Source organism: Asterias amurensis, chromosome 1, assembly GCF_032118995.1.
Source record: "Asterias amurensis chromosome 1, ASM3211899v1".
In the NCBI taxonomy this organism is placed as follows: domain Eukaryota; kingdom Metazoa; phylum Echinodermata; class Asteroidea; order Forcipulatida; family Asteriidae; genus Asterias; species Asterias amurensis.
The window spans coordinates 17,793,526-17,820,740 of NC_092648.1; the positions used below are offsets into that span (position 1 = coordinate 17,793,526).

The window sequence follows — 27,215 nt, forward strand, 5'->3', positions numbered from 1 at the left end:
CCAGAACCACTTCATCAAGGATATTTTAGGGTATGATTTGTTTCAAATAAAACAATTTTTAAATGCCTGGACTATCCTAACAGAGAGCATCATACTTGAATAATACCATCGCTTAAATTTCATCTAGATTGTATAAAATACTGCACAAAGTACAACTTTACAACTTGTATCTTTTGGGCATATTTGGCGCAATACAAAATGGTTAATATTTTAGTAGGTGTTATTATTGACTTTACCCATTGCAGAGAGGTTTGACTGAGCTACCCTAGTCTTGGTGCAAGACGTTGTTATTCCCATTTAGCCGCATTATGTAGTGTTTAGCGTGCGTGGTTTAGCTAACACTGTAATAACATCTTGCACCAAGACTAGTGATGCCCTTAGCTTCAACACAGCATACACTTGGTATAACAAACAATTTATAAATTCGTATCTTTAAGACCATGTGACACAGGCAGGGCATTATTTTCAGGCAACTCTGAGGCAGCTGGCACTGTATGCATTGGAACACTTCAGTATTACAAGAGACATTCTTCTAGATTTAACTCACTATCCCCAGGAAAAATGATGAGAAAACTGAAATGCGAATGGACTTCCTGATTGCCTGGAAACGGTTGCCTGTAAATTGCCTCACGCGACATGACTTTAACAGCTGGTACTGCCGGGTAAAATAACTAGCATATCCAATTATTGCTGGATATTACACAATTCCAGCATAATAATTTAGTTTCAAACACAACTCAAATGTGTTGTCAATTTGAAAATTACATAATGATATTCACAACTCGTAAAAGTTTGTACCCAGTAGTACATTAATACTGAAATCTAAATACAGCATTGCTTATTCAATGGCAACAAAATAAAGTAAACTAAAACCCCTTGTGACACCAGGGAACAAGTTGGTGGACATAGCAATGTTTCGGTTTTTGGCAAATTAGCATAGTTATCAGGTTAAAACCGAAGGACCTCATCAGTAACAGCAAACAAAATGTACCCTGGTTTACATTTAAATCTGGCCCGGACAGATTTATGTATTAACATGCTACAGATTTTAGAGAAGTAACTAAAAAAAAGTTCATCAAGAAATTTTAAAAGAATACTCTACAACTGTCCTTAAGTTATTTGAAGATGTAACATTTTGCAACAAAATAGTTTTAGGTAAACAGTGATAGGTTTGACCTGTACAGGTTTTCTTCTTTGTTTTTGTTACAAGATAGACATTGTGGTAAAATCATCAGTTTGATTGAACTTTTTGCTGGTTTTCTTCAGGCCGAAAAACCTCAGGTAAAAATGTTCAATTAGTTCAATTGTACTTGACCCGAATTCCTTTTAACTGTTGTAGGTCATGTCCTGAATAGCAGCTTTGGCTTGATTGCCATGGCAACATGCGGTGAAGCATAGGATGCCCATAACAACAGCCTTAGCAACAGCCACAGCTGCCAATTCTACCACGGTCATAGTTACCACCATGTCTGTCTTTGCATTCAAACTCTCTTAAAGCTTGTGGGGGAAAATGGCCCCTGTCCAAAATGGCCATTTTGGAACCATCAGCACATTATGTACATATTAACAATTAAAACATGGATTACTCCAAACAACTTTCTATATGCATGCTTAAGTTACTGAGTGTACTTTTTATACATATATCATTAGTACAGGCCGAGTCTATTATTTTATTTATTATTATTATTATTTATTTAATATTATTATTATTATCATTATGAAATAGTACAGTGTTTGATTCAGCTGAGGTTCCCTCATCTGGCGTTATAATAAAGGAACAGCTGAAGGACCATACTCTAGCAAATTTTAAGATCTTCACGCCACAGTTAGGAAGTTGACATTTTCACTTCCTGCCATATATGCCAAATTGATCATTACCTTTTTTATTGTATGAATGTTTATTTCATTACAACAAATACAAAACTATTCACTTGAAAAATGTTGAGCAGAACATTGTTCAAAGCCCCCCATGCTGTGACCTTCCCCCTCCCCCAATCACAACAACAACAAAATGACAAAACAAAAATAAGTAAACAGCTGATCCACAGAGTATTACTGATGTAAAAATTACCCAGCCAGTTTCCCTTATGGAAAGTAAACACCCTGCCTTATCTTAACAAACAGTGTTGCAGTAATAACAAGTACCGGTAGTCTTATGGAAATAGATGTGCTAGTATTTCTCATGCTGAGCAGTTGTCCCATTTTCCAACTTAACTTTGATAAAATTTTCAGATTTCTGAATAATATTGACTTGTTATTAACAAAAAGACATCTTTGATTTTGAACTATATTTGGCAGCTATCACAACTGTATGATGGTGGTTCGGCAAAGCGCTTAGAATGGGTTTTTAGGTCACTTATTTGCCGACAAATTCTCTCAAGGATTTCTAGGTCCTAACCTGATGGATTGTTATACATTATCAACAGCTGCAGTATTTCTTACCAAGTAAGATTGTATGGTCATTAGTTTGTTTGTATACCCTCCCTTTAAATAATAAATGTAATTAGGTCTTCATACAATAATTAGGTTTGATTACTCTTGTTGACTCAATAAAAACTCAATGACCCCAACACATCTTTCCCCACTTTCCATATAATCAGGAAAAAAAAAAAAAAAAAACCAATGATAACAAATGTGCAGCATTTCTGCTAAGAGTTACGCCATTCAATCAGTTGTATATCATTCTACACTTTTGGCAACGAATGAACCAACGTTCCCATAATAACAAGTCATATGCAAAGCAAGACATGCAACATTTTAAGAGTACTAAACCAGCATTCGGATTCCAGTACATGATAGAGGCAAGCTGAAGATACCTTCACAAAACAACACATTAACCTTAATTGATTTCATGATTTCAAGTAACCTAAACAGTCCCAGGCGGTTAAAAAAGATGATTTTTATACTCAACGGCAAGGCAAAATAAAGAGTGAAATTGATGACTTCTTGCAACAAAGGACTGACCTTTCGACGTCGTTATTTACTATTCATCAATGAGTTGTTCCTAACCCTTAATCCCTACACCTGCACACTGCTAAAATGGTATTCTTGAAATAAGAAAACATCTTATTTCAGAACAAACACAATTTTTGTGTGACTCCCAAAAATCTTGATAGGGAGTTAGTGACACAAGAACTGTTTTCTTGAGATAAAAGTTTCTTAATTCAAGAACACCATTTTTAGCAGTGTATGCATTTTAGCATACAGATGACCTCAATCCTTCAATATCCTCCTCTCCTATGTCACTCCACATAAAACATGTTGGGTTTAGATGAGAACGGAATGCCTGATCAAGTGATGACCAGTAAGGGACTTTCAGAATGCTTGGTGGCAGCAGACTTACCAGGTAAAATCCATTGTTCTCGGTAATGTGCGTGTGCTCAGAACTATGTAAGCAATGGAAATTTACCTGGTAAGTCTGCTGCCACCTAGCGTTCCAAAGTCTCCCACTGTTATTTGGGTTCAAGGCCCTCAGTCATTCCGAATCCTTCATTTCGACAAAGCCAGAACAAAAAGTATGTGCAGAAAAGTTGCATCTCCTACAATAGCATCTACGTAAATCTTGAGTTTGAAAGTGTCACAATGTTGAACACACAAATCCAAAAGGGGCTAAGAAGAGATACGTTTGTGTACTTGACGTTGCTGCACAACTGAGATACGACATTGCTGCACAAACAACTGAGATACGACAATGTTGCACCAACGCGGTGATATAGAAGGATTTTGGAGGGTAGAGTTAAGGGGTAGTCCAACTTTTTTTTAAGTAGAGCTTATCATAAGCTTATACATAACAAAAATTGCTTGATTACGTATCGAAGTAAAGTTTACGATTATGGTTAATCCGAGAATTCAGCCATTTTAGGAGTTACTTGGCCATTACAAAATGCACCCCTTCTTTAATGTTAGTTAAAAACGACAACATGGAATGAGAGATTTTGAGACACTAAATGGCAGTATTCTTGTTGCAGGTAATTTCCAATGTTTACATTGACTCCGACCACGGACACATCAATGGATATACCCAGTAAGTATTCAGCCAACTAGTGCCTTGGAAAGCACCCATTAAGCAGATTTGCCTACAAATATTGTCATCGGCTGCAGCAGCAATGTTGAACAATAGGCATTTGTTGAATCTTGGAGTACGGTCACTGCCTCATTATTTGGGCGGACATCTTCTCTTATACTTGAGCGGGTAGGACATATTTCAACATTTTGCAAGATCAATGACATTCACTTGGTTATTTTTTAAAACATGTTTCTTTAAAAAAAACAAAAAGGTGTGTCGAAGGTGGATATCCCCTTTGAAGGAAACTTCCAGAAAGCAACGTCTCTGCAGGAGAACCTGACAACAAGATGTACACTTCAAGCAGCCCTTTAAGAAGTCACTCCTTGGATGAAATCCCACAGAGTTTATACATGTAAGATTCAGTCGACCAACCTCTGCTATTATAAGTCTTCAGTGCTAATACGTTGTTGAGCTGTCCTATTGACCCCAGTACACACGTCTGCAGTTTTGGGAGTCAATTCCAAAATGACTTCCAAATTGGCAGACAGGATAGGCGCGTGTTAGTGCGATCCTCGTTGCGTAAGGGGGTCAACTACTTTATGCACCCATGGTTCACATCATGTTAGTATGTCCGGTAAGCATGTAGACATTACTGGGAGCATTGGGGTTGTCCGTGGGGTGACTCTTCAGGATGATCAGTCTCTCTGAACCCATCAGTGTAAACAGTTTGCTCCGGTCGCAGATCTCTTGAGTTACCTGAGGGTCAAGAAAATCAGAGGTTAAAGCCACTGGACAATATTGGTAATTGTCAAAGACCAGTCTTCTCACTTGGTGGATCTCAACATATGCATAAAATAACAAACCTGTGAAAATTTGAACTCAATTGGTCGTCGAAGTTGCGGGATAATAATGAAAGAAAAAACACCCTTGTTACACGAAGTCGTGTGCTTTCAGATGCTTGATTTCGAGACCTCAAACTCTAAATCTGAGGTCTCGAAATCAAATTGGTGGAAAAATAACTCTCGAAAATTGCGTTACTTCAGAGGAACCGTTTCTCACAATGTTTTATACTATCAACAGCTCTCCACTACTTGTTACCAAGTAAGTTTTTATGCTAACAATTATTTTGAGTAATTACCAATAGTGTCCTGTGCCTTTAAACAATTGGCGCATTGTTATCACTCTCCACATACCATGGGTGAGATTTCAGGCCTCAAAATAACCCATGGTACCCACAACAACTGCTGAGGTGCCCTGTTGCTGTGGTGCCCTTTGCAAAAGTACACATTTACATTTTCCTCATAGAAGTACCCCTTACCAGAGGGAAATTGCTGTGCCCTTTCAAAAGCCAAATTCAAGGCCCGAGATTTGATGTATGTGACCATTCCTGAAACTATCTTGCGTGCCTGGGTTCCCCCCTATCCTAGACCCAGAACCTCCCAGGGCCCAATTTCATAGCGCTGCTTAGCGGCCGATTTTGTGCTTACTTTACAATTTCTAGTTAACCGTAAGCACACGAAAAGGCATGCTAACCTTCCGGTGCTTACCGCACGAAAATAAATGACGTCACAATGCAAATCCACGATAACCACGCAATATGGCCGCCCAATTTTTCTGCTAACCTGTGAAATACGCTAAGGCTTAAGCAAATATTTCTGCTACAGTAAGCACGCAAATTTGCTTACCGTTAAGCAGCGCTATGAAATTGGGCCCAGATGTTCAGGAGCTTTACAGACACAGTGCATCACAAGAAGTCAATGGTTTGTACTCAATGTGGATTTTTCTCCCTGTTGGTGACTGCTTTAGTTTTTTTCAAGACAATTTGAAGGCTCTAGGAGGTGACAATGTTATCTTTTCCCTCAGGGGATTTAAAAAAAGATTATTGCGATGTCATTTGCTACACGATCAGCAGCCGATTTAAAAAAAACGCTAGGATTAATCCTATCTGGAGTTCAGTTCAATGTGTCCCAACGTCTATGGATAAGGAACAGAACTCGTCATGACGCCTAATATTAATCCTAAATCAGGAAGAGTTTGGTGAAATCGATGGAAGTAAAGATAACTGTATGACACTAACCTCATTTGTTCTGAAACTGCGTCCCTGCATGCCGTGTTTATGGAAGGCTAGTACGCTATCCTGAAGTACCACCAGATTCTCCACGACAAAGTCAAAGTGTAGCTCGGCGGAAAGCTTACGGCTGGACTTGGGTCTGCCGTTCAGATTGACCACCTTCACTTCCCCTGGTATGGATAAACAATCGAAACCGTGCAACAAAGTGTCCTGATGGAATACAGGTTTATTTAGTGGTGGTGGAGGAGGGGGGGATGTCTTAGCATCAGTAAATTAGTCAATACTTTGGGGAATTCAATGTGATGGATTAATGTGATCAAGATGCATGAGAGAGTAAGAATGAAAGTGACTTGAATTATTTCGTATCCATTAATCAATGTATTGCATATTGAAATTATAGATTAGGTCTTCTTCCAAAACTGGTATTAGCAATTCTAATTATTATAATTTGTTGTTTCTGGCAGTCGTAACACAAACAAGTTTACACAACTAACAAAACAACCATTCAAACATGAGTATGCCAATTATTTTTTGAAGCCACAGTTTGTTTTTTGCTTCCTCAGTGACTGGCACGGTGGGCTTTCAGGTACAAGCTTCAAAGGAAAGAAAGAACCAGAGCCAAACCTAAGGCCACGATTAAAAAAAAAGAAGGGCTGTAGCCTTTTAAGACAGTGGACACTATTGGTAATTGTCAAAGACCAGTCTTCACACTTGGTGTATCTCAACATATGCATAAAATAACAAACCTGTGAAAATTTGAGCTCAATCGGTCATCGAAGTTGCGAGAAAATAATAAAAGAAAAAACACCCTTGTCACACGAAGTTGTGTGCGTTTAGATGGTTGGTTTCGAGACCGCAAATTCTAAACTTGAGGTCTCGAAATCAAATTCAGGGAAAATTACTTCTTTCTCGAAAACTGTTTCTCTTCAGAGGGAGCCGTTTCTCACAATGTTTTATACCACCAACCTCTCCCCATTACTCGTCCCCAAGTAAGGTTTTATGATAATAATTATTTTGAGAAATTACCAATAGTGTCCACTGCCTTTAATTACCGAGTACCCATGTTTGTCTGGCACCCTGTAAACACAGTGACAATGTCAGTTCCAAATCTCACGTTATATACAGGACTGACTATTTTTTTTTTTTCCAGGTTCACTTGGTTACATCATTACACTCTTATAGTTGTACAGAAGAAAATGAAGCTGACAGCACACAAAAAAAAACAATTTAACCAGCTGGAAATAAGTAAAAATAAATAAACAAATAAATAAAAATAAAAATTAACAACCAGAGTATAGATTGGTGACTGTAAAATTTGAATGATCAACAAGACAAAACAAATTTAAATGAATTAAATGATTTTAGCGAATATTAAGCACTTGCAATTTATGAGAATGAAACTGGACCTCACTACAGAGCTGCCAACTTGAATCAATTTGAATCTGGCAATCACTGATGTTTTGTTCAACAATCAGGGGAAAAAAGGTTCCATAACCAGCGAGATTTAAAAAATAAATAAATCAGCAGTACATGGAAAGATTGGTTGATTTTCAGGGAACTTTCTGCAAAATCAGGGAGGGTTTGGCAGCTCCATCGCTAGCTAGGATGACAACTAAAAACAACTGAAATGATGGAATCTCACATGAACAACAAGCTACTCTTGGATGGTAACAATTCACATGCAAAAATAAAAAGAACCAAGTCCACATACCGCGAGACTTACTGTCAAAGCACACAAGCACAGTGTCCCTCTCGAGTTGGGAAACACACACGACGTCTAGTAGCTTGTCTTCTGGTGGATGACCCACAAACCAGCTGGAGGCGGTGTTCAGGTTTATTAGGTCAAAGGATAAGTGTTTCCGATCCGCCCTGTGTTAAAAAAATCCAACACATAAGACGTGTTATCCTGTATGTAAATCAATACATCACATGCACCCACACACTACTTCCGGCTCCGAAGCGTAACTTAATCTAGATTTCCTCATTTTACCATTTTAAAGGCCAACCCAGAACAGACTGGACGACGGCCTTAAAACCTACCTGTTTATTTAAATAGGTTTGGTAGTTGTCAATGACCATATCCCAACATATGCATAAAATAACAAATCTGTGAAATTTAGGCTCAATTATTGGTCATGGAAGATGCAAGAAAATATTGAATGAAAAACACCCTTGTTGCACTAATTTGTGTGCTTTCAGATGCCTAATAAATAACTAAAAGACTTCAAAGACCTGAAGTATTAATCAGATTCAAATATTTGAGTGAGAAATAACTTCTTTCTCAAAAACTATGTCACTTCCGCGGGAGTCGTTTCTTGCAGTGTGGAATACAATCAACAGCTCTCTGAAGCTTGTTACCAAGTAAGTTTTTATGCTAATATTTTGAGTAATTACCAGACTTGTCGAGTGCCTTTAAAGTTGAATTGTATAACTTTTATAACTTTATATTTTTAAGCACATTGATTTTCTCTGTTTTTGTTAATTTTGAGATTCCTAACTATGGAAATAACTGAAGTTGACCTTTATTTTGTAAGACTACAAGTATTTGAATAAATATTATGTAAAACGAAAAGGTGATAAATATTTTTCTTGCACAAATCCTACAAAAACTAGCTCAATGCATTCACTGCTGGGAGCAATTTAATCCAGCAATTCTGCAACATAATTTGTACAAATGATGGTTGTTGAGTAGCAACTCAATATATTTCGTGTAGCATTTTGCTCTACTATTCAACAGAAAACATTGTTTAATACAAAAATCGATTAAGGATTACTTTTTTACACAGGATTGGGACGAATACTAAGTGATGATAAATAAATTCTACTTACCCTCTTGCCACTCCAACACAGACTATAGGAAACTCAGCATCTTGTCTAATTAGCATCTCAAACACCTTGATTTCAGGTGGAAGGGGGCAATCAAACACCTAAAACAGCAAATAAAACAAGATTATAACAATAATATATAGGTTTAAAGGATTCAGGTACTTTTTCAAAATGTCCACAGTTGAAGATAATGATAGTGGACAGCTTCCCTTCAAATATTACTAACTAAGGTTGTGTAGTTTTTGAGAAATGAGTCAAACAAGTCACAAAATAGTTTTGGTCGCATGAGACCAAAATTTTTTTAGCATGTAAAATTCCCTTAACCAGTTGTGATACTATAACAAAACCATAGAATAACTGGTTAATACGTTTTTACATACTAAAACTGAGACGAAAATTATTACTTATACTCATTTCTCAAAATTTACAGCACCTCAGTAAATAACATTTAAAGGGAAGCTTTCTACTATCATAATCTTCAAACTGTGTAAATTTAATATTAATCTATGGACATTGTGTTTTTTGTTAAGAAAAAGTACATAGACCCTTTAAATTGAGAGAAAAAAATTGTAAATGGCGAGACGTTTTGACCCTAGCAAAGTCTTTCTTGAAGGCCCTGCTAGGGTCGTAACGTCAGGCCATTAACTATTTTTTTGCATTCACACCATAGGTCCTTTCGGGTGACAAGTAGTTTATAACAGCTAGCTGTATTTTCAGGTTAGACAACACCACTTATTGTACAGTACTAGAAATAGGCCCGGCTGCTCTGGTATGACAATAATAATAACTGGATTTATATAGCGCCAAATTACCAAAGGATGCAAGGCGCTTAACCCACCCACACTACACAGCGAGAGCTCATCTGCCGGCTAGGTGGTTAAGTTGTGGGGATTTTTGAGCAACAATTAATGATGTTCTTGATAAGAATCCACTTTACCTTGATCTGAAGAAACTTGTTCATGGGCTCATACCATTGAAGCAGAACAACACCGTTGGGTAGCGCCCCACAAAGATACTTGTGGTTGTCGTAAGGATTTCGAACTGCAGCAAAATACACAGGAAAAAGAACATGCATTAATTTTTAAAAAAGGTTTAGAGAAATTCAATTAGCACCAGTTGTGATTTTTTCGGAATTCGGAAACTTCTGAGTTCTAAAAAGATCCTTCCTGGTAGAGGTAGAAAAATCAGCCGGGACTACTACTTTAGCTTTAGTAGATCAAGGAGACTTCTTGTTATAAACTTCACTACTGCGGAATGAGTTCTTAATTGGCCTGACCCTTTCACCTACAATCCCGCCCAAAATGTGACTGTAAATATTCTCCCCCCACCCCGCCACTCAAAGGTTGATGTGAGCGCAAACTCAGCAATGAGAGTCAACATTAAATGGGGGCATGGGGCTGTGGTGCAGGGCCCAACGAGATATGGCTGGGATTGTAGCTTGCTCTAGTCATGGTCAATGTTTCTAGATAAACTCACCTATACAGCAGCGGGAACAGCCCTTGGTGTCGGGCACTTTGTGGCTCAGCGCAAACTTCCTTGGGACTAATTTATCGGGGATCCTTTGCAGCTTGTCTCCCAGTAGGCTTGGCATGTGGAAGCGATGTGGATTCTTGTCGATTAAAGCTAGGAGGTTGTGCTGGTACAGGCTCGGAGTCTTACCTGCAATGTTGAATACAAATCAAAAAAGGTTTGCAGGATTCTTAACAATTTACTGGTATTACTTTTACTTTTAATAGTTTAATTTCTTGTAAAGAAACCAAGGATATCTTAGGGCCTTGTCACACAAGCCAACTTTTCTAGGCAACTTGGAGGCAATTACTGCAGTGCATGCTACAGGTTCTCTTGGGTTGCACATGAGTGGATTTTTAAACATTCTCTTACACTTGATGAAGCTTTTTGAGTCCATAAAATAAATTGCACATGAACCGCTTTGCACTAAAAGAGTTAAAGACTGTCAAGACTAAGGCTGTGTCCAAAACAGCGGCTCAGGCTACAGCTACAGCTAGATCAGCATGCCTGCCAGTGTTGAAGAATAGGCAGACGCTCTCAATCTAGCCGTAGCTGAAGCCGTCACCATTTTATACACGGCCTGAGACTCGATCCCAAACTCGACTGATCAAAAACACCAGAGCTTTAGTCAGGTAGGCTTGACATGTCAGCCATGACACAAGCAGTAATGCCCGGTTCATACTTCATGCGAAGCCTATTTGGACACATGGCTGTTTTTGCAGCGAATGTTTTGCAGGAGTTCCAACTGATGCAAATTATTCGTTGCAAACTTGTGAAGTCAAAAATCGTATTGCAATCGCATTCGTGTGACCTGGGCTTGACACAGGTCAACCACTTTAAACAACGGCTGGAAAACATTTTCACCCATATCCACAGAAACTACTCACCGGTTAATGACATCATAACATTATTTACTACGTACACCCACATTGTTCTTCTTGGGAAAATCTGTCAAGAAAAACAGAAAGAAAAAAAACTCAATGAATTCAGAAAAAAAACCCACTGCAATATTAAAAGTACTCAATCAAATACAGGTAGCACTGCCCAATTTCACAAAGCTACGCAAGCAGAAAATACTGCTTAAAAAATGTCTGATAAGCCAAAAATAAGCAGGATCACAGCAACATAATGGTACATGTGAGATAGTATCTTGGCTGGTAACCATATTCTGGTAAGCATTATTCTGTTGGGCTTAGCTGCTTTTTGTGCTCAGCAGCTCTATGAAATTGGGCCCAGATTAGTAGGAAACAGCTAAGGAGTCTGTGCTTTAGATGCAACTGGACAAGCACCTGTCAGGTACAACTTGAACATTTTGTATTATTTAAATGTTCAATGAAGAGCATTGGAACGGTTGGGACCTCAAAAGTCAAAAGTAATGACCACTTACCTGGTCCATGACTCCTTCATGAATCTGAGTTAGGTTGAATGTGTAAATACCTTCCTCACAAGCAAAGATTATGTACTGATCTGTGGGCAAATCACACAAAAGTTTACAAACGACTGCAATAAGCATATAATACAACAATATCCATTTAAAGGAACACATTGCCTTGGATCGGACGAGTTGGTCTGTAAAAAGCGTCTTGTAAACGTTTTCTATAAAATGCATATGGTTGGAAAGATGTTGTAAAAGTAGAATACAATTATCCACACAAATTTGCCTTGAAATTGCGTGGTTTTCCTTTTACTTTGCGAACTAACACGGTCGGCCATTTATGGTAGTCAAAAGTTTGACTCCCATAAACACCTGACCGTGTTAGTCGACGAGGTAAAAGGAAAACCGTGCAATTTCGAGGCATGTTTGTGTGGATCATTGTATTCTACTTTTACAACATCTTTCTACCCATGTGCATTTTATAACAAATGCTTTTCAAAGATCAACTCGACCGATCCAAGGCAACGTGTTCCTTTAAGAAGATCACAGGACACAATGTTACCACTTATGCACAAAACAGAATAGTCGCTTATTTTACCTCTTGTTTCTGGGTGAACCCAGCTAGTTGAGCTGTAGACGATGAGTGGACACTCGTTGAACACTTTGGAAAAACAGGCTCCCATCTAAACAAATGACAAACAGTTTATTTAGTATTAATTTGTTGTGTACAAATTCTGCATTTATTACATGTTAACTGTATTTTCTATTGGGTGTTTTAATTGTATGGATTTTAATATGTTTTCTTTTAATTGTTCAGCGCCCAGCAGCATGTTTAATCTGGTTTTACCCTTACTTACGCAGATGTGTGTAGGCACCGAATACTCAGAACTTTCCCTCAGAATTTGAGGAAGTACTGATTGGTTTACAGTGCTTACACACATCGGTGTTGGATGAAACCAAATGACAATTTTTCTTGAAAAATGAAGGACTGGAAATATTGGGTTATTCTCTGAAGTTAATGGTATCTCTGGAGTTCTTGACTCTGGAGTCAGGGATGCCAGTGGCTCTTTCTTTCAGAGCCTGAAATCTTTTTTATGAATGGAAAGGTGTCACTGCCCCCCCCCCCCCCCCCCCGACCAAGAAACTATAATAATCAAACATAACAGCACTTTTTTAATAAAACATAAAGAGCCCCCCACCCTCTTGCAAAAAAAAGGCAGGCATAGTCTGATTTTATATATCACAAATTTCAAAACGTAAATTTTGTTTTCCATTTTGGGATGATATTACCCTCTTATTTCTGCCTTTACAGTACTTTACCGTCAACTCGGGAAAATATGGGGGAAAAAAAACGTAATTCCGGAAAACTGGCATTCCTGTGGAGTTCTGAACCATGTCCCAAACCAATCACCCTATCAACCCATAAACCTTTTAAAATATAAAATGTGTATTTAAATTGAAACCTACTGTAACTTTAGGCGTTGGGGGCAACCCGTTGCATGCCTGCTGAGGCTGGGGCTCCAAGAACTCGTTGCGTATCCTTCTGGGCGGCACAACTGGAGGATCAGTGTCCAACTCTGTGTTTTCACCGTTTGTCGTTGGTGCCCTGCCGTTGGGACGTGGGGCGACTGGCGGAGGGATGCGCCCCGAAGGGCTTGTCCTCCGACCGGCCACGGCGTTATCATTGGCGGACTCCTTGAAATGAACTGCTTTCTGTATGGAGGATGGTTTCAGAGTGGAGAAGTATTTGTTTAAAGATAAGAAACTGAGGGAAACGGCCACGAGGTAATGCTTTATAAAGGCTGGTTCTAAAAGCCAATTCAAAGCAGAATTTATGCGTATTGCAAACAATCACCGTTTATGAGAACAGTTGTTTTCTAAAAGAAATTTTAGTCAGAACTTCATTGTGGCAATAGCATTATCAAGAAAAAGTTATTCTTGGAATTCTCTCAAAAATAGGCACAATAAACAACATTATAATCGTTGAAGTCGCTCATTTATGCATAAACAATAAACCAAGGTTTTGCCGTCAACAATATTTACCTTTGGTGGAAGGGGAGGGGCATCATCGTCTTGTGGCAATGTTTTCCTAAAGAGAGAAAACAAGCAAGTGAAAACATTTTAAATTTTTAGGAAAAACATTAGGAAACCCTTTGCTGTCATCATACCACTTCTGACTATCAAGCAAATATCATGACATCAAATTGGCAGTTCATTTATAGTATCTGGATTGGTTGCTCCTGCTGTGGCCCTGACAAGACTACTACTTTGGCGTATTGACCCATTTCATGATGTGCACCACACTTACATGCGCCTATCTTGTTTTCCCATTCTCAGGAATCAAAATCAACACAGAAGAATCGACTCGGAAAGGGTCGACGCGCATTGTCTGAAGGTGCCTTACCCGTCATGCAATAGGTCAATGTTTAAATGTTGTCACTGCAGCAAACACCATAGTTAAAGTTACTCACTTCAGAGGTACTTGTTATAAACAGACTTGCGCCATGAGCACTTATTATTATCTGTAATTAAGTGTATGTAGTTCAACCAATGACACAATATTATAAAAATGGTACCTATCCTAAGAAGCAAGACACAAGAAGCAAAAGCCAAACCTCCATACCAAATTAACTTGAAATGAAAATGCAGGCAATCTAAAATCTACTATTGGTATATATCGACAGACAACTTGGCTGAACATTCAGTGAAAATAAAAACCTACACTGCTTGCTATCATCAGATAAAATAAACACATGCGGTGCTTTGTTTTCAAAATCAACAGACAGGTCGCATTTTTGTTTTTGTTTTTTTAATTAAAAACTGAAAATGGCGTCAGGCAAATCACTTACATGTATAGGTTCTTTCTTTAAAACCCTTTTTGTGCCCTATTTTATGCATGTTCATATTTTACTTGTTAAACTATGACAAGAAATGTTCTCTATTTTGACTATGATAGATCAAATCAATTGAAATGAATTGAAGAGAATCTTTGAAATTGGACCTAATTGAGATCAATGCATTATGTATACTTAAGTTTTTCAATGATGGGTAATCAAAGGCCATATAGCAGTTTGTCCTTATACCTGGGGGGTCCCTCTTTGGTTGCATTCTCTGGATCTTCCACCTCCGATCTGCTTCGATAAGAGCAAGGTATACAAGCATGTAGCAAAATAAAAAAGAACAGCCAATCAAAAAAGTAAGTGACAAAGATAAAAAACCAAAACCAAACAAACAGAGTGAAGATGGATAATTGCAAGGCCACGCATTAAGGGTTTTGACTTTTCTAGCATTTGATGGGGGGTAGAAAGGAGATGTCTACCTGAGGGGAGTGAAGGCATGCTTGAAGGCAGGGGGTATGACCGAGAAACAATCAGTATTGAGTGTTCTGACATTACAGGTAAGGGGGTATAGCAGATAGTAGCCGGACTGTGACCATGCGAATAATCGTACGAGTACAAGAAGTTTGAGTTTTAGGAATGCAGCCCACTAAAACTGAGCAATTTACAGGAGTGCACTTCTGAAACTGTTTTGGTTCTCCTTTCTACCCATGTCTAACCGCATCGTGCATGTGAGCAAATGAAAGCAGCAGAACTGAGCAGAATATCTGATTTGAAAGGCATTTTTTTTGTTCCAGGTGCACAGAGACAAATGCTCGTAATTTAATGAAACAGGGGGAATGGGTACAGGTACCTACATGGAATAAATGCATGTTGCAGCTTTAATTATTTTAATTTTTTAATGTATGGAAAGAGCATTGTAACTGAAATGACTTTAAAGAGACAATCATGTTTGCAAGTCATGGAGTCACATTTACGCATCTACTGCAAGCCAAAAGTTACCACTCCTTCTGGCTGCAAAGCTGGCATAGGTTTACATAATACTAAAAAGTCACCCACTTTATCATCCAAAAGCAAATCTTATGACAGAAAACCTGTTTATTCAGAGAAGACCTTAGTCTTGAAGAAACATATGTAAAAGCTAAGTCCAATTGATAAACTTTTATTGTATAGATCATCAAAAAGGACCCACCTAACTTCCATATTAGTTGTGGTTAAAGATTAAAAGACTGCCAGAGAAAGTTCTCGATTATACAACAAAACATGTTATCAAGAACTGAATCTCCAAATCTGCCCAAAAATCCATTAAAGGCAGTGGACACTTTTGGCAATTACTCAAAATATTTATTAGCACAAAACCTTACTTGGTAACAAGTAATGGGGAGAGGTTGTTAGTATAAAACATAGTGAGAAACGGCTCCTCTGAAGTGGAGTAGTTTACGAGAAAGAAGTAATTTTCCACGAATTTGATTTTGAGACCTCAGGTTTAGAATTTGAGGTCTCGAAATCAAGCATTTGAAAGCACACAACTGCATGTCACAAGGGTGTTTTTTATTTCATTTATATCTCACAACTTTGACGACCAATTGAGCTCAAACTTTTACAGGTTTGTTATTTTATGCATATGTTGAGGTACACCAAGTGAGAAGACTGGTCTTGGACAATTACCAATAGTGTTCACTGCCTTTGATGTAAAAACAACAACCGATCACTTCCAACTGAGAGAAAATAAAAAGGAGAGAAGGTACTCACTTTTGGCCATGTTCGTACTGGTGCTCAAGCTCAGAAAAGTTGTTAGTTTGATGGCCTCTGTGGGTCAGTCAGCATACATGCAAAGCGTTAATATTATTACTCAATAGACACTGATCTTGCATCTGCTACCCTTCTCACTTCTCTACAGGATCAGGGACGTGTTTCATGAAGCTTAGCAAATGTTTCCGGCTATCTGAGTTTCTATTTCTTAAGCCTACCCTAAGCAGAGCAAAGACAGGCAAAATTCGCGAGCCATTCTTCTAAGCGAGTGACCCAACATTGCAAGTTCAGTGTGAACACGCACATGCTCTTTCCATTCTCTTCGCTAAAAACTCTCTTGCTTAGGCCCTACGCATATTTTCTGCAACATGGTAAGCACATAAATTTGCTTACCAGTTACCAGCATTATGAAATAGAGCTACCATATGCTGCTAAGCTGAAAATTATTACTCTTAACTGAGCAAAAACTAGCAGTAACCTGTATAATGGCTTTACGAAATAGGGTCCGGGATCATGTTGCTTATTGGCTTAAGTCCACTGGATTCAACTAAATAGGCTGGCCCCCGGGACCCTCTATTATGATCATATGGGATACACGTAATGTTATCATTATGAGAAAGGTGGCAGCAGCAAGACTCAAGTCTAAGGTTTGGTATTGGTTATGCAAATAATATCATACAACATAACATGTCTGTGGAAGTTCAAGGAATGCACCACAGTTTTCAAAATACATATAAATATAGCAATAATATTATTCATCTTCAAGTAAACTCCTTGGATATGGGCTACACAAACGCTATATTTTTCTGCATTCCACTGGCTCTTGTGTAAAAAAGAAAATGTAGCTATACTTTAACATATATCTTTGTTATTTAAAACCACCATTGACTTAATGTATTTAAAATGTCACACACTGCAAGCATTAATTATAAATGGTACATCCTGTGATATTATTTGCAATTTCACTATTGGAATCATTCTCGTAGGGTACTGGGTATTTATGAAAGTGCAAAAATACCATTTTAAAATAGTTGCTGTGTGAGGAAACACATGACATGAAAGTAAAAGCTATAGACCCCTTGCATGCGACATCTAGAGCCTTAACAGTGCCCTCGCTGAGGTAAAAGGAAGTCCTGCCGTTGGCTGAGAGTTGCGCATGGCGCACAGACGATTGCACGTTTCTGTTGTTTGACCACAGCGATGACAGCCCATTGCAAGTGGTCTATTAAAAAGAAACCAATGATGTGCGCAAGATGCAGAGATGATGGGGGAGGGGGGAAGGATGGGGAAGCAATGATGAGAAAACTGGGATGAAACAGCAAACACTGAGATAACAAGACAATAAATTATGCAACAACAAAAACAAAAAAATATGACAATTGCCATAGTCTAGACACTAATACCAACACACACATATACCTATATGTGTTACTGACTACTGCTTAAATTGATATACCAACAGGAAATGATGGAAGAAATATTACGCCAAACATTTAAAGGTGTTATATCAAACAAGTGATCCTGATGGTCTTGTCTCACAATTTGTGAATTAAAAAAGATAGTTCCTAAAAGATTCTTGAAATGTTACTGACTTGAATGAATACTCCTCGGAAAGGGCTATGATGAAGGAGCATTCTTTGAGTAGAACTACCAAAGGTTTTAAGTTATCAAAACTTATAGATTATGTTAGGGCTTGGAAAATTTGCCAACAAAGAAACACCCTTTGATATGTCAGTGTGCAATTTAAGGATATGAAATCATATCAATTACACTGCTACTTTTACTCATTGTGTTTAGTGCATTGTGCTGAATTCTTGTACACTGACACCGAAAAGAAGATGACAGGACCCTCAAAAGGGCATTATACAAGGACCGTATAAAAAGATGGGTGACAAAGTGGTCACAAAAATAGTTCCTGAAAATGTTCTGATTCCAAAGCTGCCAATATTTGCATCTTACAATCAGTGATATTTTGTATAACACTATTCGGGAGATACTTAGATTTAGATTCAACAGAATAGGAACAAAATTTCCTTTAGTCAGGGAGATTTTTCAAATTTGTTATTCAGAACAAAGAAAGATTGGTTTATTTTCGGGAACTTCTTGAAAATCAGGGAGGAATGGCAGCTCTGTGGTTTAAAGGCAGTGGACACTATTGGTAATATCAAAGACTAGCCTCCACAGTTGGTGTATCTCAACACATGCATAAAATAACAAACCTGTGAAAATTTGAGCTCAATCGGTCATCGAAGTTGCAAGATAACAATGAAAGAAAAAAAACCCTTGTCACACGAAGTTGTGTGCGTTTTATGGTTGATTTCGAGACCTCAAGTTCTTAATCTGAGGTATTGAAATCAAATTCGTGGAAAATTACTTCTTTCTCGAAAACTATGGCATTTCAGGGGGCGCCATTTCTCACACTGTTTTATACCATCAACCACGCCCCATTACTCGTCACCAAGAAAGGTTTTGTGTAAATAATTATTTTGAGTAATTAACAATAGTGTTCACCACCTTTAAGTGCTTTTTATCTTGGGAAAAGTGGCCTTTTACATACAAGAACTCATTCAATCAATAGCACAAACAAGATTGACAAACAAGTCAAAAAAACAATACTGCACTGTGCAATGTGAAACAGTGGGTGGAACTGGTTGGTTGAGGGTGGGGAAAAACTGGCAGGAAAAGTTGGAGCGGACAACTGCAACGTAGGGATGACTATTGATACAGAACACCACACAGAATGAGGTATACAGTAGCACCATGTGTAAATCGCATTTGAGTGGTGTTGATTCTGAAAAGAGTATGACAATGACAACTCACTCCTTCCTTTCACAACCACCATTATAACACACCTTACCAAAATTCTGCCTTTTCATTGGTTTAGAGCGCGCCATGATATGTCTTAGTTTTACTAGACGACGGCCGTGTGATAGTGCATCGGTTTGCCGTGCGCTAGTCCGAAGACTATCAGTACCCAGACGTCTGTTGCATGTACGAGGATGATAAATTAATAGTCTGTAACCGTTTCGGATTACATGACACTACATGCAGCACAGTAAAAGTCCGTGGATTGTAGCATTCAGGTCTGTAACTTAATAGTACGGCATTTAGAAATGTTTTGGGTGTTATAAAACAAATATTGACTGCTTTTACCCGTGCAATGGTTAAAACTATGACTCCCTCGGTGATCCCCATAGCGTTCCATTTTCCCTCAGCTTCTGGGGATCACCTCAGGAGTCATAGTTTTAACCATAGCACTAGAAGCAGTTAATATTTGTATACTACTCAAATGTGATTTACACACGGTGATACTGCAAATATCACCTGATTATACTCCCACCATGCAGAGTTTCAAATCCTACTTACAATGTATGCTTCTTGGTTTGTTGTACAAATGTGAGTAAAGAGCCATGCGGGTTACTGGTAACATGCATTGATGTATTGTTAAGGGGATGCCACACTAGCAATGATGTTAATGGGACGCTTTGCTTTGGATTGGGCGAGTTGGTCCATAAAAAGCGTTGTAACTGGTTGGTATCAAGTGCATAATGGTTAGAAAGATGTTTAAGAAGTAGAATACAATGATCCACACAAATACGCCTCGAAATTGCACGGTGTTCCTTTTACTTTGCGAACTAACACGGTCGGTCATTTTCTGGAGTAAAAAATTTGACTCCACAAAATAGCGTGCCATGTTAGTTCACGACAGAAAATGAAAACCGTGCAATTTCGAGGCATATTTGTATTATTATTTCTACTATTAAAACATCCTTCTATCCATATGCATTTCATAATAATAAGTTTCAAACGCTTTTCATGGACCGAATTGCCCAACCCTCGGCAGCGTGTCCCGTCAATGCTATCGATGAGTGTTAACACATGATTGGTAGTAGTAGTAGTAGTAATGCTAAAACAATAACAAGAAGACCATATAATAAACCAGAGGGGTGGGGTTCTTGGGGGTGAAAATGAATGCAAGAAATGCATACCGTCTCTGTAGCTCCTCTGCCACTGATTTCAGTAAACTCCTTCAAGATAGAGAAACAGAGAGAGATGGAGATGGAATACAGATGGCTACAAAATGCTGGTTACCAACTATGAAACGGGACAAATGAACGACCTGGAATTTCTGAGGGGTCTGTGTTTTTCGGCTAAAATTTTGCTTGCAAGTTGGCCCAAATAAAACTAAAAGCCACTCTTGGTAAGGGGCTACATGTACAAGAAAGAAAAAAAGGTTGAAGATGAAAATAACTCATAGGAGCTAGTAGACATAGTTATTTCCCCGTGGTCTCTTAAAATTGTACCCCGCACTTGTACTGCTCCTACTACAGCCCGTCTTTCCAGATCTACTTCAGGGAAGCTAAAAGTAGGAATTGATAGGCACGTGTAGGCGCGGGTTAGATATAGGATGGGGCACAAGGTGGGACAGGAGGAGACGGGGAACCGCAACAAAAATTAACGGGCCGGGGATATCATCGGGAAAGGGAAAAAAAGGACTTATAAACGATACAAGATACTTATATATCCCAAAAGATCTGTTCTTTCTTTCAAGGGGGAGAGAGATGGGTGTGACCTTGCCTCTACAAGACTGAAATTCCAGGCCTGAATTACAACAAATACATGCTACAACATCACAAGACTGTAACTTCATCTTGGAATGGCAATTATGCATTAATGCCTAAACTGTAAAGGTGTTATCAACTTGTAAGTAAACATAACTGTGCAAGATACTCTTAACAGGCAGGGAATTATTTTAGACTTTTGATGCCCATTTTATCCACTAAGAAGGGTTTTCTTGCCAAATTTCATAGGGCTGCTTTAGCTCACCTCAAACACAATTATGACTACCAGGACAAGGTTACCAGCCTACATACCGTGTCATTGTCACATGTAAACATTTGTGACTGGTATCCTGCTCATTCCTGGCTAAGCAGAAAGTTGTTAAGCATTATTTGTTTGCTTAAGCAGCTCTATGAAACTGGTATATGATTGAGGTGCATTACCCAATGCAAAACCAGACTTATTCGTTCATGTTTAATGTAGAAATTGTATGCATGCAAAACATAGGTATTTGTTTTTATCAAAAAGGAAATAAATCATTATTTTGTAACGGAAAAAATGATCTTTGTTAAGAATAACAACTTAGATAAGTTCAATACCAAATGGGAGCCTTTTGTATTGCTATGTACCAACTAAATGCCTTGCATAATCATCAAACTTCCTGTTTTTGCAACTTGCCATTTCTCTCTTAGTATCGTTCTATAAGTAGTTGGTTTTACCAGTAGTTTGTATAGCTTTGTACATTGAAGAAACTTGAATAAATTTCCCCCTCCAGGGGAAAAAAAAACAAAAAAAACAACATAGGTAGTCGAATCAATGGCATGCATATGTCAGGTCACAAAGAATAACTTGGCTTAATGCAAAGAGCTGCTTAAGCACAATATTAGTAGCTTGAAGCATATCAACATTTTGCTTACCAGATTACGATTACTAGCCGAAAGCAAATACAACGTGTGCTATTTGTGACTGGTATCATGTTCATCTATGTTAAGCTTAAAATTGTCAAGCAATATTTTTTTTCTATCAATTTCTTTTGCTTTAGCGACTTTATGAAATTTGGCACTGCTCTTAGGTATCAACGGAAGCAAACTTCAGTGCTTGTTTTAAAAGAACAAGAGTAAAATCAGAAAAGTCCTATTTGGCATGCTGCAAACAGGGTAACTGATCAGTCAAAACAAATGCATCCTTACATGTATGCATCCTCACAGTATACAATGGGGCAATAATGCACTGTGCGAAATGTGGTACTTTTTGTACACCAAACACATAAAGCTTTATCCTGTTTGTATTGTGTGTTGTGATTCCATTGTAAGTCACACCCACGTCACACAAACTGGCTCCACTGATTACCAAAATCCAAAAGGAGTTGCATTGAGCTCACTTTTCTTTGATGATTTATGAAAGAAGAGTTTCATAATTGGACTCGGCTTTTTTATGCGCTCTTCAAAGACTAAGGTCTTCTCAGAATTAAAAACTTCTGTCATAAGAAATGTTTCCGAGCTTCCAAATGGGTGAATTTTTTTGCATATGCATATGCCAGCTTTTGCGCTGAAAGTACCAAAAACTTTGAGCTTGAAGCAGAAGCGCATTACATGTATGTGAGGCAGTGTCTTACCAACAGGATACCAGCGATGCACACAAAACAAAACATTGGAAACGAACATGCACATGCTGCAAGGATTGTGGATTAGTAAAGGGTACAATAATGTTTCTGTCATGCCTGACATCATCTAGAAAACATTTTTATTTTTTTAGATGTGATAATTGAGGACAAATCACTCTGTGCTGCTGCGTCCAATTCGTTTATGGAAAATTGATCGTTTAAGGACAGAGAATAGTGTTGTCTTTTTAGACCCCATGTAAATGTGTCATACAACCAAGATAAGACATGGAATATGTACTTCAGTGGTTCAAACTACGTAATACTGTAGTCCATTCAAAATGCCAACAAAATAATGTTTTAACAACTGCTTTCTCACATCCGCTTTGTAGGGGAGATGAACAAACAATATCGCACAAAATATGAGTTTGATGAAGTTAAAAGAATAGAAAAACAAAAAATATTTTAAATTGCACACAAGAAAGATAGTACATGCTGGCAAAACAAAATATGCTTTAAAAAATATGCAAAATTTGGTCCAATGTGACATTTTAACTGAAAGCAGTAGTTGATAACATCCCAAGGATCAACAGAAAGGGCTAAGGGAAGCCCAACCCCCACAAAATGTTCTTATACTTTAACGCACTGTTTTCCTCTTGTATATTTATTCCTCCCTTGGAAACATCTTAAGAGATTCCTGAGATTCCAAGCACACAATGAAGACAAAATGAGGGTGGGGGGTGGGGGTATTACCATGCCACATATAGAGCACCAAATGCATTCATGTATTCATGCTAGCATGCAAGTCAGTACAAACAACAACTTACTTTCTATTGTCAACATCATTGTCATTGGGCGGGTCCTTGGCTGGTTCCCGGCCAGGTCCCTTAACCGGTAGCCTGGCCGGTGGTCTGGATGGATTAGGGGCAAGTGCTTCAATCGGTTCCCTCCTAGGTGGCTCTTTACCGGTTTGTCTAGCTGGTGCCCAGTCCTTGGCCATCTGGTAGTCTGGGTCGCCCATATCATCCATGTCATCGTCCTCGGGTTTGGCCCGGGGTGGAATGGCACGGGGTACATTCTCCACGGCGTACTTGACACTTTCAGCTGTTGACATCAAACCAGAGATTGAGAAGAGAAGATCACAAATCTATTTCTTGTAACTTTCAAACTAATTTTTAAACATACAAGTCTGTTGCTGGCTCCCAATTTTGAAATTTCACAAGAAAATTCATGAGCAGATTGGTTATCATGTAAATCATTTATCAGCAAATTTCAACTCCATTACGTAAGAAACTTGCTGAAAACGTGAACAGCAACGAATATGTCAAGATGTTGCACAAAACACAATTTTAAAATTTTAAATTTTGTTTGGATACATTTGGAGTTGATATGTGTAAGTATCAAAACACAGAAAAAATCCAACAAATCAGGCCTGTAATTTCGCCTTTAATAGGGCAAGGTTATTTTCATTGTGCAAAGGTCACTTCCATTAGAACATCTTAAAAGTCTTTGGGAAAGTTTTGAAGGGGCACCAAGGTCAACCCCAGGGGCAACAGAGGCCATGGCTTTCAGGCTGTGTCCGAATTGGCGAATTCGGCTACAGCTACGGCTAGGGCGCGCGCGCGTCTGCCTATCCTTCAACACTGACAGACGCGCTGATCTAGCCGTAGCTGTAGCCGAAGTTGCCAATTCGGACACGGCCTAAGTTGTTATTCTAGGGCTGCCATATGAAAATACTTTGAGAAGGAAGCACGAGTACAAACCATTGATTTCTGATTGAGGTCTGTCTTTGTTTTTGTCTGTATTCTTGGATGCGATCCTCCTCCTTACATTTGCTGAACTCTGCAAAGAAACAAAGACTGGAAATTAATGACTCGCTACAAGTTCTAAATGACTCGGTATATTCGAGTAATTCTTATTTTCCACAGCTCACAGAGAGAATTAAGCCCGATTGATATTTTCTGCAATTACAAAATTTTGAAACATCTGAAAAGTAGACATGTGCTCAGAAACAAAACTGTGACATCAAATTAGCTTTGCACCAAGCATTCAAAGGGAAGAATGAAAAGGCTTCAATTGCATGGTGTCTCCACAAAACTCACTTGAGTGTTTTTTCACCATGGACAAGAACATAGACACTTTTTTAATGTTTTATATATTTATTACACACCCAACAGCACAATATGCGCCAAAAACAGAAGGGATGGGAAACAAGAAGAAATGCTCAGTTTTGGATGTGGGAGGAAACCCCCAAATGGGGAACCCACACAATCAGGGCCTAATTTCATAGAGCTGCAAAGCACAAAAATTTGCTTAGGATGAAATTTCTTCCTTAATAAAAACAGGATTACCAACCAAATTAACATTTGTTGCATACTGCTTGTTACTGGTATTTAGCTGTTGTTTGCCCATCCTGAGAATCATGTGGAAATTTAGTTGGTCATCCTGTTTTTATCAAGGCAGAAATTGGGCCCAGGTAGGGACTGCAAACCCAATCCACATGCAAGGTCTCGGTCGGAAGTGGGATTCAAACTGGGGTCCGAACAGGTGAAAGGCAGGGAAAGAAACCACTGAGCCCCTTACTGCGGATAAATGAAAACAGGCTGACTTACCACTTCCAGTACATCTTCTTCCTCATCTTCAACCGGTACATAGGTCGGAGTGCTGTTGATGTTGTGTGCTTTATCCAATAATTGCTTCATGAGTTGCTGTGATAGTCCAGGGGTATCTGTGAAAAATGGGTGCTACACGGAGAGAAATGAGAACACTCGGTGTCAATCAATAGGCTATACAGTAAACCACAAGATGGCGCCATTTAGAGTTATCCGAGTGGTGTAGTAATACTATTGATACTGATCAGCAATGTCATACGTTAAAATTTAAGATTGAGGCATTTCAGCTCATGAAAATATGAAAGAGAAAGTTAATATGGCATCTTTATTGTAATTGTACAAATTTCAAAAATATTTCTTTCAACAATGTTTTCATTGTAGGCAGAAGGTTCTGAATGTATGTCTAAACTTAAGACTCGAAAAGCTATACTAACAGAAAAGCAATATGACAATCTTGATCATACTACTCCATGCCCCTTGGTTACTGCCTTGGTACACCTTGAATTGTTCCAGTAGAAATCTGCATTTCCTTAATATAGATGTGTCCTTTACTATTAAAGGGTCTATGTACTTTTTGTCTAACAAAAAAACACAATGTCCACAGATTTACAAGTATTTGCGATAAAGTCTATGCCCCCACCCCAATGAGTTCTCCAAAAATGCACTTGTTATGCCAATATTCTGACAACAGTTACATTTTACGTTTCTTCAGATTTCCCATTCCTCAAATGTTCAACAAATATTTGAGTTTTCCCACACTGATCACTGGGCCATTTCATGGGGAGTATATACTCCTTGGGGAGTATACAGCCTGTGACGCCAAATATGTAACGCACTAAGCTAAAAAAACACACAAGAACAATCTTTGCCCTCACAGGGACCCATTTACCCCTGGGTGGAGAGAAGCAAATACAGTAAAGTGTCTTGCTTAGAGACACAAGTGTCACAACCCCGATTTGAACCCACACTCTACTAACAGAAAAACCAGAGCTTGAGTTCGGTGCTCTTATCCGCACAGCCACAACACCCCACTTGCCACAGCAACATAACGTAAATGTTCAGACTCCTCCCTGTGTACCTACCCTAAGGAGCTTCTCAGCTAATGGTCGTTTCTTTGGGTTCTTGGTGAGTGCACTTTTAAGGAAGCCGTGGAAGCTACCCGACCACTTGGTCTGCTCCTTCAACTTGGGTGGCACAAAGTTCTTCTTGGACATGAGATAAAGTGCCCTGGTGGAGCAAGGAAAGAAACGTTGACTTTTAGATAAACTTTTCCTCTGAGAGAAATTTTGAAATGTTGATGTTTGTATCTATTAAATCATTGCGTTACCCACGGCTAAAATATAGGATTTGAACTGCCTCTAGCTACCGGGCAATCTCGATGGTCTAGTTGGTAAGACACTGCCCCACAATTGCAAGGTCGTGGGTTCAAATCCCACCCGAGTAATATGCCTGTGATTACAGTGCTTATACACATCAGTGTAATGGATTATTAAAAATCTGGAACAAATATTAGGATAAAATTGTGCCAAATCGACTGAGATTTCTTTTACCTCATTGGATGCAAATCAAACATCGGAGGTTGTAATTCAGCTAGCTCAATAGCGGTGATTCCAACAGCCCAGACATCACACTAAAAACACAAGGACAAATAATGTAAATGAAAGAAAATTTGAGTCAGTGGAGAATTAGAATGTTGTGTCGTGGAATGTTGTGCCAGCTAGGGTCAAACATGACAGACAGCACTAGTGGGTAATGAAAAGTCTCAAGGAAAAACTAAAAACAACAGGCTTTGAGCTCGCATAGCAACATTAATGGCGACATTTCAAGAAAGAAAACCCTGAAACGTGCTCGGGACTACAGTATGAATGCGCCAAAATGGTGCACAGCCTCATTTGAAAACTGATCCCCTCCTCTTGAAGGCTGTCCAATGACATCAGAGGGATGGTTGACTGTAAAAAATGACCTAATACAGAGCAGTGCCCAAACTTCTGTGGACAATTTATTTTTTATTTACTGTACGTCTAATTTAATGAGGGTAGACTCCAATTAGCGCCCAGCAATGCGTTC

The 27,215-nt window shown here is 38.6% G+C and overlaps 1 protein-coding gene across 12 annotated transcripts in view; it reads right to left on the reverse strand.

Annotated features, from left to right (window-relative positions):
* Positions 1 to 1,698: 1,698 nt before the first annotated feature.
* The window catches only part of LOC139948171 (mitogen-activated protein kinase kinase kinase kinase 5-like), a 40,396-nt gene continuing 14,879 nt past the window's right edge, over positions 1,699 to 27,215 (reverse strand). For 2 of the 12 annotated variants that reach the window (XM_071946232.1, XM_071946321.1), the window contains 19 exons: positions 26,699 to 26,778; positions 26,231 to 26,375; positions 25,149 to 25,280; positions 24,300 to 24,378; positions 23,364 to 23,640; positions 20,366 to 20,404; positions 16,377 to 16,433; positions 14,871 to 14,921; positions 13,831 to 13,876; positions 13,255 to 13,500; positions 12,386 to 12,470; positions 11,800 to 11,879; positions 11,300 to 11,360; positions 10,380 to 10,562; positions 9,841 to 9,944; positions 8,907 to 9,004; positions 7,789 to 7,946; positions 6,084 to 6,247; positions 1,699 to 4,762 (listed from right to left, as the gene is read on the reverse strand). In XM_071946232.1, coding sequence (XP_071802333.1) covers positions 4,619 to 4,762; positions 6,084 to 6,247; positions 7,789 to 7,946; positions 8,907 to 9,004; positions 9,841 to 9,944; positions 10,380 to 10,562; positions 11,300 to 11,360; positions 11,800 to 11,879; positions 12,386 to 12,470; positions 13,255 to 13,500; positions 13,831 to 13,876; positions 14,871 to 14,921; positions 16,377 to 16,433; positions 20,366 to 20,404; positions 23,364 to 23,640; positions 24,300 to 24,378; positions 25,149 to 25,280; positions 26,231 to 26,375; positions 26,699 to 26,778 — 2,229 coding nt within the window. In that variant the 3' untranslated portion in view covers positions 1,699 to 4,618. The remainder of the gene's footprint in view (positions 4,763 to 6,083; positions 6,248 to 7,788; positions 7,947 to 8,906; positions 9,005 to 9,840; positions 9,945 to 10,379; positions 10,563 to 11,299; positions 11,361 to 11,799; positions 11,880 to 12,385; positions 12,471 to 13,254; positions 13,501 to 13,830; positions 13,877 to 14,870; positions 14,922 to 16,376; positions 16,434 to 20,365; positions 20,405 to 23,363; positions 23,641 to 24,299; positions 24,379 to 25,148; positions 25,281 to 26,230; positions 26,376 to 26,698; positions 26,779 to 27,215) is intronic. The other 10 variants (XM_071946255.1, XM_071946247.1, XM_071946239.1 and 7 more) reach the window with 10 other exon arrangements.